The sequence below is a fragment of the Schistocerca serialis genome, chromosome 1 (assembly GCF_023864345.2).
Source record: "Schistocerca serialis cubense isolate TAMUIC-IGC-003099 chromosome 1, iqSchSeri2.2, whole genome shotgun sequence".
Taxonomy (NCBI): Eukaryota; Metazoa; Arthropoda; class Insecta; order Orthoptera; family Acrididae; genus Schistocerca; species Schistocerca serialis.
This window is the reverse complement of record NC_064638.1, coordinates 243,566,437-243,583,639: the sequence shown is the minus strand read 5'-3', so window position 1 is coordinate 243,583,639 and position 17,203 is coordinate 243,566,437. Positions and strand designations below refer to the sequence as shown.

Here is a 17,203-nt window from a genome sequence, read left to right as displayed (position 1 = left end):
GGCCAAACATTTTGACTCAGTTATTGTAGAGTACAGAATTAGAGGTCATAAGGCTATTATAATATCACTGATTATGGATGTCAAGATGATTGTAAAAATAGGCAGGAAGATATTTCTGATAAGTAACTGCAATAATAAGAGATTTCAGATTACCTGAGGAGTGAACATCAAACATTCATCTCTGAGGCTGAAAATAGACCAAGTTCAGGACTACTGTACAATGTGCCTTGGACAGATATATGCCACGTAAAGTTGTGAGGGATGGAAAAGACCTACTGTAGTTTGATAGCCAAGTTAAGAAGAATTCCAAAAGCAAAGAGAGCTTCAGCCCAGATTTAAAAATAGCCAAAACTGTGCTGGTGTGAACTGTAGCAAGCACACCAGTCAGCAAAGAGGTTGAGAGAAGATCGATAGTAGGCACTGGAGCAAGCTTGCCTAACAAGAGAGAGGCCAAAGACAGACTCACAAGCAATTTGCTGCCAACGCCCTCTTGACTGCAAGTATTTAGACCACCACCGCTGACTGGAGGGGTCAGTTCCAGTCAGTCACAGAGCCAGTCGCAATCAACTCAGTCACTATTCTAGTTGGCGTTTGTCAGTTCACGTCACCAGCTATGAGAGTGTAGCGTTTATAGTGGAACTTATACTTCACCAGCAGTGAGGTTAATGTGGACTATTACGAAAGAGCTTGTACCACAACACATGGACTTGCTTAAAGATAAGTAGCTTCCTGTTCTTATGAATAAAGAACCCTGTTAATACATGTGTGCAGCTGTGATAGGATACCGGCCACCAAACAACATCCTCTCCCTCGCTTACCCTGGTACAAGACTCTACAGTGGCTGACAACACAACAGTGGCAACAAGGATAATTAGTGCAGATTGAAGTTAATCAACTTGGCCGATGATTTTCTTGCTTCTCTTGTGTTTTAGTTTGCAGGAGTGATCATTTTGCAAATTTTTTGTTGTGGTCCTGTATGCATTCCAGGAGTGGAGCTGCAGAACTAATAAAATTTCTCTTTTCAAAGGCTTTGCTTGATTTTTTGCTATAACGTATTTGTGTAAACCACGGCTACCCATCCTATTCCACCCCCTACCTCAGCCACAGACAACCAATGTGATGGATCTATCACAAATTTTTCAGTTTCAGAACAAACAAATTTCTACCTTGCTGACGACGGTACAACAACTTCTGGCTGCACAAGCTGCATTGGCCACACAACCGCAAAAGGTCAACAAACCAGCCCAACAAGTGCTGCCGACCGGCATACCAACATTCCAGCAATTTAATGACACAAAAGAAGAATGGCTCGAATACCTGACTCAGTTCCAAGCACATTGTCAAGTTCATCACGTTCAAGGTACTGTAAAGCTACAATAATTTCTTTCGATTGCATGGTCCCCAGTGTTCAGGTTGATACAAAAACTATTTCAAATGGCCTCTCCCAACGAACTCAACTATGACCAAGTAATCGCTGCATTAACCAAGTACTATGACCAGCAAGGCCAAGTAGCTGCAGCCAGATATCAGTTCTTTCGCTTGCAGGAAAACCCAGAACAGACATACCATCAGTGGTACACGGAATTAACGGGCATGACTAGGACGGGTAAATTTAAGGGTACTTGTGGCAACTTTTACAGTGATTTAATGATAAGGGATGCAATAACATTCAGTGTTCCAGATAGTAGAATATGGGAACAGATCCTAAAGTACACTGATCCATCACTTCTCAAGTATTGCAAGTCTTTGAGCAATATGATTCGGGTGCCATAGCAGCCAATAAGTTTGTTCAGGCCCAAATTTGTCAGGTCGAGTCACCCCTTGCTCGTGACCACCCCAAGCAGCCACAACAATGAGCATGTACACAGCTGTGCGAACAGCCACATAGACATGTAAACAAGCCTGTGAATTTAGTGAAGTCTTGCCCTAGATCTTTTGCTAGCCATAAAAGATGGGATTGCCCATCACATAACACAATGTATTACACATATGGAAAAAAAGGCCATGTCCAAGCAACTTGTTTGCAACGACACAAAAACGCCAATTTTGCCCGCTCCCAGAAAAAAAAAGCTTGTGCACAGGCAGTGCACGTTGTGTTTTCAAAACCTATGACAGGTTCTGACAAAAGTAAGATTAAGGTTGTGCCTTCATCTCACCCTAGTGCTGTGCAACAATGTTCTAACAAATTATTTGTCTCATTATGCATTGCTGGTCATCGTGTAAACTTTCAGTTAGGCACAGGTGCCTCAGTAACTTTGCTTAATCATGCCACATATGAACAGTTAGGCTCAACATGCCTTTCTAAATCTAGCAAGCACCTCACTGCTTACAACTGACAGGAAATTCCAGTGCTTAGACAGTGTAGTTTACCTACCACTTACAAATCTCACAACAGGACAGTGAATTTTACTGTGTTGAAATCACAAGACAGTGAGAACATTTTTGGTTTATATGCCTTTGATCTGTCTGACTTAGCATCCACGAAAACGTGCTTTCCATATCAGCTTTTGCACCAAAAGACAGTGTCGCTAGCTTGCTTAACGAATTTCCTGAACCATTTTTAGAAGGAATGGGAGAAGCTAATAATTTTGTAGTGCATGTTACATTGAAAGACAATGCACAGCCTAAGTTTCTCCAGCCCCCCCCCCCCCCCCCCCCCCCCGATATCCAATTGTTTTAAGAGATAAAATAACCACTGAAATAAAAGAATTGCAAGATAATGGTCACATTCGCATCTGTGTTGACTTCAAGTCTACAGTCAACCCACAGACAGTAGTTGACACTTGTCTGTTACCTCACCCTGAGGAACTCGTGGACAGGCTTGGTGCAGGACATTACTTTTCTAAGATACATTTGCGTGGTGCCTACTTGTAGATTCCATTGGATGAAGAATTACAGAAAGGGTCTGTTGTAAATATGCACTTAGGACTGTTCAAGTATTTGCATTTGGCCTTCGGCAGTGCTTTCACACCCGCCATTTTTCAACATTACTTGAAACAGCTGACTGCAAAAGGGTCATTTTGTTCAAACTACTTTGACAATATTGTTGTTTCAGGTTGTAAACCAGAAGAACACACTGCCAATTTGTGTTTTTTTTTTTTTTTCAAGTGTTGTCAGAAGGAGAACTCAAGTGTCATCTCAAAAAGTGTGACTATTTTCAAACTGAACTACAGAACTTAAGTCATATGATAAACAGTCAGGTTGTGCACCCTTGCCAATATCATTTGCTTGCAATACATGATCTACCTGTTCCTCACAATGCGTCTGACTTGAAGTCAGAACTAGGCAAGATGACATACTACATTCGGTTTATACCGAATACCACTCAGATCACGGCTCCACTGCATCGCTTGTGTTGCAAAAATGTGCCTTTTGTGGGGACTATAGATTGTCAAGACGCGTTTCAGAAATTCAAAAATGCTTTGCTAAGTGACAGATGTTTAGTACATTTTGACCCTGCCAAGCCAGTAGTTTTGCAAGTTGACACTTCTTTCTACGGAATCGGCACTGTGCTTTCACACAGAATTGGTGCACATGACAGACCTATTGCTTTTGTGTCAAAGTTGCTCACTCAAACTCAGTGCAATTATTCACAAATCGCTATTGTGTATGGTGTGACAAAATTCCATCACTATTCGTATGGTTGCAAGTTCTATTAATGACATATTACAAGCGTTTGCAGTCCTTGTTTCATCTGTCTAATCCGGTTCCTACATGCACTGCTCAAAAACAGCAATGTTGGGCTTTGTTACTTTTGCAGTATCAGTATGAAATTGTGTACAGATCTACAGCAAAGCACAGCAATGCAGAAGCCCTATATCACCTTCTGATTGGCTCAGGCTTTGATTTTGATGTGTCTGCTGCATCTTGTTGCCAAATCAATGTGCAGGACTCTGAATTGCTGGAATCATTTCCCTTGCACTAGCAAAAAATTGCACAGTCCATGGAAACAGACCCATATCTCATTACATTTGCACGTCTTGTAGGCCTTATTCATTGAACAGTATCCAGAACTCAGTTGTGTGCCGATATTTTGCATGTTGGCCCAACCTTTCAGTTCAACAGGGTGTGATTCTAGTTCAAAATGACAGTGGACAATCATGTGTCCTTATTCCCAAAGTGTTACAAAAGGATGCATTGCAATTGCTCCATCACACGAAGGACATTGGGGAATTGTTCACACTAAACAGTTAGCGTGTCAGCACTGTGCTTGGCAGGGCACGGATGTCCACATTCAACAGATGATGTCACAGTGTCGTGCATGCGCAGAAAACCAATCTGCTCTGCCACAGACATTTGAAGCTTGGCATAAGACTCAAACACCATGGCAACAAATGCACATTGGCTTTGCAGGACCATTCTGGAACACTCGTTGGCTCATGGTGGTAGACTCTTTTAGCAAGTTTCCATTTGCAGTGCCCATGGCTTCTACCGCATCATGTAACACCATTCAATTGTTGTCTTCCACATTGTGCACAGAAGCTTTACCCGAAGTACCTGTCTAGGACAATGAACCACAGTTCACTTCACATGATTTTGAACAGTTTTGTGAATGAAATAGCATTCGTCATCTAGCAAGTGCTCCATTTCACCCCCACTCCAATGGAGAAGCAGAATGCTTCGTACGCACTTTTAAGCAACAGATGGCCACGCTTCAAACCACCCACACATGGGAACAGGTGTTGCAACTCTTTCTTGCCTCCTATTGCTCCCACCCACAAGATGGACCATCACTGGCGGAACTTCTGCTTAGCCACTGCCATCAGACATTACTACACTTACTGCACCCACTGCAGCATGTGCCACCACCAATGGTCTGCAAGTATCGCTGAGCGCTGCAAATTTTCTTCTTTTCAGGATTTATCTCAACTGTGGGCACTGGGAAAGAGGAGGGGGGGGGGTTAATGTGCTGGCATAAGCTGTCCCAGCAATCTGGTCAGCAAAGAGGTTATGAGAAGATTGATAGTAGGTGCTGGATCAAGCACGCCTATTAGGAGAGAGGCCAAAGACAGACTCGTAAGAAACGCGCTGCCTCCGCCCTCTCGATTGCAAGTATTTAGATCGCTGCTGCTGACTGGAGGGGTCAGTCACAGAGTCAGTCGCAGTCAGCTCAGTTACTAGCTCAGTCACTGTTCTAGTTGGTGTCTATCAGTTCACATCACCAGCTACGGGAGTGTAGTGTTTATAGCGGGATTTACTCTTCACCAGCAGTGAGGCTAATACAGACTATTACAGAACAGCTTCTAGCTTAAAGATAAGTTGCTTCCTGTTCTTGTGAATAAAGAACCTTGTTAATTTGTGTGTGCAGTTGTGTTGCAGAAAGAGTACGCTGGCCACCAAACAACATCCTCTCCCTTGCTTCCCCTGGTACAAGATTCTACAGTATCGACAAGGACACAAAAGAAACCACATAAACAAACAGAAATTGAGCTAAGCCACAACTAACGTAAAGTGAGCAATGTGTGAAACAAGAAACAAATTCAGGAATACTATTGTATCTATTGAGCTGATGGATCAAATCAGAATTTTATTGTCTCATAACTAGAGACCAGGCTATATGCATAATAAAAACCTTAAAATATGCACACAAGTATGCATGGAAAAATACTTAAAAAATGCATGAGAAGCATCAAAATATTCAAGATCAAATGATAAAACAACATGGTAGTTATGGCGTGCATTATATCTCAAAGTCAAACCTGTGCATATCAATTACGAGGAACAGTCCCGCACCACATGAAAAATCGTTACATTTAGAATCCTGATGTCATTTCCTGAATACTTTCTGGTAGAGGTTAGGAAGGGGGCCTTTCTGGGACTATTTTCTAAAAGTTTGCAAAATGGGGAGACATACTGTGCTTCAAGAATTGTTCCTTTCTTGCTATTGTTGTCGGTAACAAGTGGATGTGATGTGAGTGGGTCGCAGTGAAACAGTCATTATGTACAGGACCAACTTCGAGATATATCGCACACAGAGGGGCATGCTCAAAAACTCCATATCATCATATTTAAAAAACAACATACAATCATGAATTTTTTTGAACAGCATTAACTTTTAATTAATACTACTGGACCAAAACATAGTTTACAATTTATTCTATATTTTTCTACTATTTTAAACATAAATGACCAAGAGTTGTTTCAAATTTTCAGTAGTAAGATTGTGTCTTCAATCACTCAAAACATTTTTATAAGCAAAAACGTACCATTTTACATCAACTGAGGTAACTGGCCAGTATTTGGATTTGGGTGCTATGTTGGCACTTATTGTTTCTGGTAAAAGTTCACCTGTCCCATTAATAAAGCTATCAATTTGACACAAGGGTTCAGGGGTTATTGTTTAAAATGTTTTCAAACTTTTCTTTAATTTTTCTTGGGAATAACTCCGGCAATGAGGAGTTCACTAGAATAATTTTATTCATTAACTGAATAGATTCATTCAATGCCAAACCTTGACTTTCAAGCCTTTTAATACTTGCAAGTATATGGGGAAAATGAGTGCTAATCACAGCAATGTCTTTTTTAATACCGGAATCAATAAAAGCTTCCTTGCAGTGACAAACTGCCAAAGCCTCTACACTATCGAAGTCATTTATTACCCCTCTAATGGCTTCGAAATGTTCACTGTAAAACAACAGAGCTTCGACTCACATACCTCAATCAGTTACCACTGGTTCGGGAGGTAAAGGCACAATTGGTAGTTTTTCTTTGTAGGTCTTGATCTGTGCAGGAGCCTTTAAGAACACTTTCTTTGTGGATGAAATCAGTTTATTTACATTCACAAATGTGGAACATACTTTTTCAGCAAAGCAACATACTCTGTGAGCAAAGCATGTCACATGAATCAAATTGGGATAAAATATTTTTAGGGCTTTTCCTGCTTTGAACATATAGGGAGCAGCAACTGAAATAAAGAAACACCATTTCATCTGGAGACGATTCTGGAAATATTTTTCTAATACCCTCAGTCACAAAACTGGCAATCGTAGAATGATTTATTTTTTCATGTTCTTTGCAGGCTGCTAATAGGAAGAAGAAGGCTCTTCTTTTAAAGCACCAACAATTAAATTTCCAATGTAACGTTTTGTACACGTTTTTGTAAACTGAAATCCAGATAATGCTGGCCTTTAGTTATTGTGTATTTCTTCCAGAACATTTATGTAAATTGTTGGTATGTAATTTTTATGCAATGCTGATTCATCTGGTATATTTTGATTTAAGCAATATTTGTGCAGGAAGACTTTGAGGACTGGGTTTGTAAGTTTGTGAAGAGGAGTATTGCTTGCAATGAATGCTTCACACAGATCCGTGTTAAACCAACTTTTTTGGTTACCTTTGGGCAAATCCCTGCTACTGCAGCTTGCTGTTGTCAGAAGTTGTTGTCGTGGTCCTTTCTTCTGCATTCCTGTTATATGAAGACTTGTCTTGACATGCTGGTCTGTTTGAAACTTTTTTTTGCACGAAATGTTTTTCTCGTAAACTCAACAATACAAACAATTCCGTCATATGTAAATGTTTCAGGATGGTCAGCTATCACTAGTAACTTATTTTTCTTTCCTGCAGTGTCAGAGACTATGCTGATCCCAAGTGAATTTTGTCAGCTTGCGAATGCAACATTGGCACCATTTAATAACTTGCATTTACTTGTGAAGGAAGACAGATGACAGTGTCACTAAATTCTACTGTAATTTTAGCTGTATGAGGGTTGTTTGATAAGTCTGACAAATAAGCAAGAAAAAATGTTTGTTTCATAAACACTTCACCTTATTTCTTGACATAGCCTGCTTTGAGGGATGTACACTTGGTCCAACGATCATCCAGCTTTTTCTTCCCGTTGGAAAAAATTGGTTTTGTCAAACTCTGCAAAATACTTATTGACTGAAACTATCAGTTTCTCATTTGATGAAAATTTCTTCCCAGCAAGCCAAAGTTTCAAGTTAGAGAACAGAAGGAAGTCACTTGGGGTAGTCTGATGAAAGAGTGGTTGAGGAACCAATGCAAAGCCCAATTCATGTACTTTTGCCTCTATTATATTTGATGTGTAGGATGGTGCATTATCCTGGTGAAAGAGCAGTTTTTTGCATACTAATCTTGGTCTCTTTTCAGCCAGCCAACAATGAAGCATAATACAGTCCAAGTATGATCTTGCCTTTTCCAAGTAATTCCTTTGGAATACCGAAAAACAGTGACCATCACCTTGCCAGCTGACAAAATGGTCTTTGCCTTCTTCAGTGCACTTTCACCAGCCTTTGTCTATTGTTTTCACTGCTGTTTTGACTTTGGTGTGTAATGATGGATCCAGGTTTCATCACCAGTCACAGATCAGGACAAAAAGTCTTGCGGAGTTTGGTTGAACACTGCCAGATGTTGTGTTGAAATGCTGTGCCAGATGCACTTTTGGTCAACTATGAGCAATCACGGCACCTATCTCACACACAGCCTCTTCACAGCCAATTCTCCATGCAGGATATTATGCACTCACTCAGTTAAGATGCCTCCAGTCTCAGCAATCTCACAAATTTTCATTCGGCAGCCTTGCATTACCATATCATGGACCTTGTAAATTGTTTCCTTTAAAGTGGCATGAATTGGATGGCAGGAGCGCGCTCCATTTTTATGGTGCTTGTCCAGCCACATTCAAATTCATTAATCCAGAAGTAAATGGTCCTCTCTGATGCTGCAGTCTGCAAGAACTTCATCCAATACTGCTTTGATTTGTGCAGCAGTCCAATACTTCAAATGAAAATGTCTAATAACAGCACAAAACTTTATTTTGTCCATTTTCAATCGCAGTTGACACAATGACCAATGCAGACAGCTGTCAACAATGAACTGTATGCTGTTGAAATTCTTTATATGATCCTTAGAATAATCAACCTTACCAACCAGAAGGCGCAACTAAAATGTTCCCTTTTGTCATGGAATTTAACCTGACTTATCAAACCACCCTTGTCTTTCACTTACAGTAACGTATTGTCTAAAATATAGGAAGCGGTAAACTGCACACCATCACACTTCTTCAGTACAAGATTTGTAAATCAAGTGAACATGGTTCACAAATAGCGTCCTGACTGTTACTAGTTATGAAAAGGTAAATGGTTTATTAAGAAGCTAAGATTTCATACTACCATAAGTGAAAATAAAATCAGATTTTTTAACTGCACACTTGTCAAAACAGATCAAGAAATGATATGGATTAAAAATCATGCAAAATGAAAATCAGAAGTTTTCTTTTTTCACAAGGTAAGTGAAGCACTTGATGAAAAATAAGTCCATAAAATGATGTGTAAAGAACGAGCATGAGGGAAGTCACATGCAATTGTTTCTTGCGAGAAAAGTGACAACACTGGCATATGCTAGACTTTCACAGAACTAAGTGCACTAAACCCTTCAAGTGAGCATAAATGCCAGATGCTGAAGCTATGGAGTACCATGCATGCAAAATGCTTTTTTGATGACCAGCATACTAAAAATTCATCCACACAGACGTAGCCTGGACACTATTTGAACCAATCTATATCCAGTTCACAGCAAATTATTAAAGACTTAATGTCTCAAAGATCCATATTACCATTTAAACCAAAAAAATACCCACTGGTTAAACAAACTGACATTAATAGTCATGCACTAAATGAAATACTATATGCAAAATTCCTTAATGTTGAACAACAAGCTAAAACTAAGTCAGCACAGAGATCAAGTGCAAATCTGGAAGTTCACTGGCATGTTTTGTATTTGGAAGTGTACTGATATGAAAACCACAATGCTAGCTTCTTTTGCATACTTGCACTCCCTATTCTATAATGGAATTATCTCTTGGAGCAATGCACCAAAAGCAAAGAAAGTATTTATTCAGTAAATGTAGGCAGTAAGGCTTTAAAGAAGAGGAATTTTCAAAGATCTATGGATTATTACTCTCATTTCACAGTGCATATACTCTTTAAGGATGTGTAATGTTAGTTTACACAAAAACTGGTTCCATGTGGACTGTCTCCTTGATTCAGTCACAGTGTGGTTGTATAATCATGTATAAAGGTTTTCAGCAAGCTCTCATTGAACATACACGAGGAACTGGGAACCCTTATGAATTCAAAAGAAAATTAAAAGCATACCTTGTTAGCTAATCCAAAAAATTATCTAGCTATCTAGATCCAAGGATTTAAGATGCCTGATAGTTAGATGACAAGTAACAACACTCACTATGAATAGGATGCATGCATGTAAATGTCTGCAGTACAAGTACAGTTGTGTAGATGTTAGATTGACTGTAGGAGACATATAACAGCAGTAGCTTCTTTCATAGCAGTAGCTTTCTTGTTCATTTTCTAATATTAAATTTCTCCTAAATGTGAAAAATAGTGCCTGACAGTTTAAGGATAGTTAATTATTATGGAAACTTTTAACAGCTGCTTCTCTTTATCAGTTTAAAGCCTGAAAGTGCTAAATCCCTGAGCTTGTCCTTCACATTAATACCTATGAACAAAAAGACAAAAATCTTACTGCTGTGAAGTGTTCTTTATACAAAGCTCAATCTTACAAGTATTATGCTAGGAAATTGTCCGTGCTATGCTGACTGGACAACAAAAACTACAGACATAAAAGTAAGTGCTCTAGACCACAAAGTTATTATTACTCATGGTGAAACTACATTTATCACAGTGTTTATAATTACTTGATATTTAAAAGCCTTACTTGAAGCTGATATTCGATAACAGGAAGTTCTTGGTTTGGTGTTGGACCAAACTGTTTCCGAACAGCTGAGTAACGAACTGCAATGGTTACAGCCTTTGCCAGCAATGCAGCCGATAAATTAGCAGAAGTCACCAAATAGTGAAGTGCCAGTTGAGTTTGGACATCTGTAAGTACAAACATTGACTAGAAGGATGAGGATTTTAAAACATAATATTATGAATCAAGCTAAATAACTTCTATATAGTTGAGTCAGCATAAGTTTATCCCTGACAGTTGCAATGAATTCAGAATGGTAGCTTCATGTGCCTACTTCGACCAATAATATAATGCAGTTTTGTTAACATCTCTATGACAACACCTTAGTGTTGTCACAGCTGTTTAGATGGCTATTGTTTTTGCCTACATCTTTGCCTACACTTTGAAATTGAAAGCTTGCAACAGTGTTGCAGGCTGTTGGGGATCTTCTTATGCCATCTCAACTACATAACAGTTAAATATTCATCATAGTTACACTAAGAAACAATAGCTTCTACCTTTTTCTCAGTTTTGTAATAAGTCAGAGATAGATTGTTTGTTAGTAGCCATACTTGGTAGAAGCATACATGGAGCAAAAACAGAGCTGAGATCTTACATTTTTGAAAAAGTTATGATAATTATTGATTTGTTGCACAAATATTAAAAAAAGTTAATGCTACTGAGACATTACCTCACCTATGACAAGGTAGGAGGGGATTTAAATAAACAATCATCAATGTTCTACTTTCAAGGCATTGCTTACAAATAAATCTGGCATGAAAACATAAGTGTGATTGTTTTACACCAAATGGCTCATGGGCCATCTACAGAAAAAATTTCCAATTACCTAGACTCCTAAATTCCTCATCCAGTTCAAATTCATTGACGATTTCTTTATTAAGTGGACCAATGGTGAGGCCATCCTTATTCTCATTTTCCAATAATCTCATTATTGCTCCCATTCATATCACATGGTCCTCCTGAACTTAGTAAGCACGTGTGCTTAGTCTCAACATCCACCTCACTGATGGCTACGTAAAAAAAAAAAATCTCTGTTCACTCTATGACTATTCACTGACTACTTCTGCAACCAGACATACACTGGTGACTGGCAGGTCTCCAGGCTCTGTCATCCAGCTTACAAGCTGGTGTATGCACCACAAGTATGTAAACTTTCCAGACAAGCACCAAAATGCCAACACAGTACACTTCAACAACGATGGCACTGCAATCAAATCATGTATTCCAAGCAGAAATCCTTTTGCCTGTCTATCAAACCACCACCAAATGTCTAGCAGGCGGCATTCACTTATGCTCTGAGAATTACATTTGTCCCACCCAGCAGTCAATCCTTCAGAACACAGGCATTCTGTCAGCATCTGCTCTGGGCACTGGGCTGGTCAAGTCCAGAACCCCATTAGTTGGAGCCCATGCTCATCCTTTAAAAATAGTCTTCACTCAGTGTATGCTCTGGGGTTTACACCTTCCTATGTTAGTTGTCCCACACTGAACCAGACACTAACCAGGACTCCTGCATTTCAAAAGAGTTACTCACCAAGTGTTATTTCTTCTTGCAACACAGTCAAGAACTCTGCAGTTACTTACCAATTGTTCTCTCTTCTCGTAACTGACAACAGAACTCTGAAGTGTTCATTATGTTGTAATCAAGAAAATCTGTTCTTAGTCTACTTGAAAGATGGTATGTCTTCATGCTCCATGTAGTGATCCCAAAAGAATGTTTGCCCTCTATGAAGGTCCACTTGCTGATTAGGAGTGGGGTTGTGTCACTGCTGTTGTGATTACTGGGTACATGGTTATTTGTAATAGAATTGTAGATGCTACACACTCTGTAACTCATTCACCATCAGAATGTCCCTCCCCCTCAGTCTGGCCACTCATGGACAATACACATGCAGTAACATTTAGTCTTTCTTTCAGTACACTGAAGATCTTACAGAACCCTATGTAGAATAAAATTACTCTCTGCACCTTCTCCAATAACAGGTCTCTTTTGCTTTACCCCATATACAGTCAACACCCGTCACATATCTACACATTCACAAGAAAGAAGCACCCTGAATATCGTCTCTACACTGGTCAAAAGAGCATTTTGCTGCACAGCCAACCCGCACAGGATATTCTTATCTGTCCTATGCCACTTCTGTCCCAACGCTCTGTCCTCACAGATCATAGCCCACATAATATGCACGAGCAACATCTATCTTTACAAGAATGTGAATATAGAAGATGGAAGGGGTTAGCTGCTTTCCACTCCTTATTGACCTCTCTCTGTACACAACAAACCATGACACTGGATTACAGCTGCTATTATGTATATATGCTACAGTGTGCATATCAGTTTCATCAATGATCCAGAGAGATCCGGAGGATGAGCTGATTACTTTAAAGGATTAAAAACCCTTCAGTTGTCTAGTGTATTCTATTCAATTAATAAACATTTTTCAGGTGAACAATGTTCAGATGTCCTTACAATTCTCCTCAGCTTTGTTTGTTATTAGCATTTACTAAGTTTCAACATTTAAAAAGTGCTAGCAACAGAAACTGCATGTCAATAACACAGCATGAAACCAAAGGCTTATTTAAAAAAAAAAAAAAAAAAAAAAGCCGCACACACACACACACACACACACACACACACACACACACACACACACACAGCAAGATAGCTACTATATTGTCTCATGGGAATCTGCAGTATTGAGATCTTCAAATTATTTTTTTGATCCCTATTTGTCATTGGACAAATATTTATTATTTTTAATAAAATGATGCTTTTGGTATTTAATTTTTCATTTCACAAAGAAATCATTTTTAGGCTGTTCGCATCTTACGACAGTGACAGTTACATGCTATACAAATATTTAACACAGTAAACTGTATTTGAATAACAATTACCATCAAAGGTCATGGCATTTGCTGTCCTTGTATACCTGCCAGAAGGTGACACATCCGCAAGGCTATTAAGCAAATTTTCTTGTGGTATACGGTATTTGTTGAACATCAGAAACCCAGTGTCAACTCCATTTTGCCCAGTCTTCTCACCCACATTACCAACAATAATTCCTGAGTATGACATAAGAGTCATAGGATCTCTAATTGGTACCAAGAAGTAGTGCACACCATGATTCACACTATCTCCAGTGATAAGATTTGCAGAAACCACAGCATGTGTACCACTAATTCCTGCAATAAAAACAAAAATTAAAGTCAATGAAAACTCCATTGTGTGCTTATGAAACAGAAAACATTATTTGAATTTTTAAAAAAAATGCAGTTTAGAACTAACACAAACACACACACACACACACACACACACACACACACACACACCACTTCCAAAGGTCTCCAGGTATCATACTGAACAAGCTATGAGTTGTGTTAAGCTATGCAATCAAAGGTGCTTACATCAAGGCACAATGACTCATCATCATTATATTTAAATATTTATTTTTATTTTTCCTGCCATAATGAATCAACAGAAGAATTTACTGAGTTTGAATAGGGCATGATTTTAGGGACTCCGAAAGTTCAGACTTCCCATCAGAGAGATTTTACAGGAGTTATAATCACCCAAATTCACTGTTATCAATAACATTATCAGAAAGAAACATTAAAAAAGCATCAGAGTCAATCATCATTCAGCACTTTGGCAGTGCCACTGAAACTGATCAACATTAACCTCTAAAATATATTGTAGAAATGAATCATCATACATCCTTGTCAACTGCTGCAGATGACCCCCATTTTAGCTGAGGTTTACTCAGAGTTATGCTAACAGTGTCATCACTGGTCTGTGGGCACTGGAAAAGTAGTTTATATAGTGATAATCACATTTTATGACATGCTCAGAAGGGAATGATGGACATGCATGAACCTGGCAGATACCTGGAAAATAGTATTCATCTGCATGTGTTGCGGCAACAGGAGATGGTGTGATGGTGTGTGGCTGTTTCCATCAATTGGTGAGATTGCAATGTTCTTATTATCTATTTTCTCTACGTATAGTTTCTTAATCATATCAAACATCAGCAAAGATCAATAAAGTGCTATTTTCCACTGTCATGTGGTACTGTATGCTCAGTTATCACATGATATAATATTCAGTTTTTTCATAGAAAAAAATACAATGTAATCAGTTACGTTAAAATGTAAATATTTGTGTGAAATTGTACCAAAATTAGTATTATCATTAAGTCACCACTTTTGTAAGTTTCCTTCAGTGTTTGCCTTGACTGGTCAAACAGCATAAATGTTAATTTCTCTTTACTGCCAGCAAACATCCCATTTTTCCCCAGTTGCTATCCAACCTCACAATTCCCTCCTATGTCACTTCTCACTCTTATTTGCCAATTTTCATACACTGCCTGGCAGAAAATGTGAAGTACCTACAAGAAGGAAAGGAAACAAAATAAAACTTCCTGGGTTGAGGGAGCATGTAATTACAAAATCAAGTCAAATTTACAAAGAAAATGACAGTGTGAGCCCACTTATCAGTGTGACATTGCAAACACGCTGGCATAGATGCTTGTAATGATTCTGGTTGTCAGGGTGTGATAAAGTCGTCATTTTGTCTCCTGAGGTAAGATGGCCTGCAACTGTTGTAACAGGTCCTTCATGATATTCTGGATACTGCCACTGGTATGGAGCAGATGTCTGAATTGGTCCCACATATGTTTTACAGGGACAGATATGTAAATATTGCTGGCCATGGGAGTAGTCCAACATGATGCAGATAGTTCATAGACAAACATGCTACATTGAAAAACAGCACCACAATATTGTCACATGAGAGGTAGCACATGGGGATGCAGGATGCCCCTGACATACTGTTGTACTGTCAGATTCGCTCAATGACTACCGGCAATGACCTGAAGTTATAACTGATGGCTCCCCACAGAATGACGCCAGGAGTAACACTGCTGTGAGTCTCCAATACATTGGAATTTTTGCCACACTCACTCATGACGATGATCATCCAGGATAGTGCAGAACCATGATTCATTACTGACACCATTCATCAGCAGAGCATGCTTCCCAGTCATTGCACCATTCCAAATGCAGCCATTATGTTATGTTAATGGCAGACTACACCTGGGACAGTATTTAACTTGTCTGTCTGTTGCTAGTCTCTGGCGATTGGTGTGGGATGACACAGAATGTTGCAGGGAATCTATTGTTTTTAGATGGCAGGTGCAGATGTGAAGGAGTTATGATGTGCTCAGTGTACAAATTGGCAATCCTCCCTTGTGGCAGTCAGACACGGTTGATACAACAACAACAAGTATGCATTCCCTCGTATTCTGATGCAGGCCAATGTTGAGCTACTGTCACATTCAAATGCACCAAAAAACTGGATACTTACACACTTCAACCAGCTATTGAAATGGAGACCCACAATGAGGGCCTCTCCAAACTCTTAGGTTGATGTGTGATGAAGCAAGCTGGGATCTTTTCACTCCCTCTCCTGTTTTGCCATCTGCCTCCTTAAATTCATTTTATTTTCATTTTTGCCTAATTACCATTAACATATGTCAGCATTTTCATAAAAGAGAAATGTTGGCACTCAGTTTTAAAGAATATAGCACCAGGTCTAATTATGGGCTTAGTTTTGTGTATGTAATTAACTGCTAATTTATTTTGACTGTATACTGTACAAAGTTACATAGATACTTGACTACGTCTTGTGGATGCTTCACATCTTTTGTCAGGAAGTGTATTTTTTTTTTAATCTGCATTTTATGATTTCTTTCAAGTTTCAAGGTTCATTTTGAATAAACATTTTTGTGCAATGTCTGTTGTCTGAACCTCACTTCTCAGTTTACAGTAACTTCTAATCCTTTCCAGGACCTTATGCCTCCACCCCATATTTACACGTGAGCCATATGGGCCTGGGGCAAGGATGGAAAATTTTTGATCAAAAACATTTAAGTGGGGAAAAAATAAACAAAAAAATAGGCAGTGATAGTTGCAGGAATTCTTATTAGCGGGAGTAAAATCATAGGTAGACGATAGACCAAAGGAGATGTGCACATAATTCAACTGGTAGCACTGCCTTTGTGATATTTTTATGTGGCTAGGAATGGACATATCAGATGTACAAACAGAAGCTTTGATGTAGCGGTATCAGTGTAGTGCTTTTATTCTTTGTGTGTGTGTGTGTGTGTGTGTGTGTGTGTGTGTGTGTGTGTGTGTGTGTGTGCGCGCGCGCGCGTGTGTGTGTGTGTGTGTGTGTGCATATTCCCTGCTTTATTAATATGGTGAAGTTCTGATACAAATTAAACATCAGTGTGGATGGTAGGAAAAGTCTCAGTGGTGCAAGCTATGGAAAATTAGTTGAACAAAAGAGGAGGGGGGAAAAGGAAGTGTTAAATCAAACACATGGTTGTACATGATTTTCATTAACAAAGGACTAGATCCTACAGCTTTAAATTCTTCCTCTTCTGAGGCCCTGAAACCTAAAAATCGTTCACAGTGC

General features: G+C 39.1%; 1 protein-coding gene across 4 annotated transcripts in view; it reads right to left on the bottom strand.

The window, feature by feature from the left end:
• LOC126466919 (peroxisomal acyl-coenzyme A oxidase 3-like) overlaps nt 1-17,203 on the bottom strand; it is a 76,620-nt gene that overhangs the window by 34,315 nt on the left and 25,102 nt on the right. For all 4 annotated transcript variants that reach the window (XM_050096424.1, XM_050096421.1, XM_050096423.1 and 1 more), the window contains 2 exons: nt 13,624-13,911; nt 10,693-10,856 (listed from right to left, as the gene is read on the bottom strand). In XM_050096424.1, coding sequence (XP_049952381.1) covers nt 10,693-10,856; nt 13,624-13,911 — 452 coding nt within the window. The remainder of the gene's footprint in view (nt 1-10,692; nt 10,857-13,623; nt 13,912-17,203) is intronic.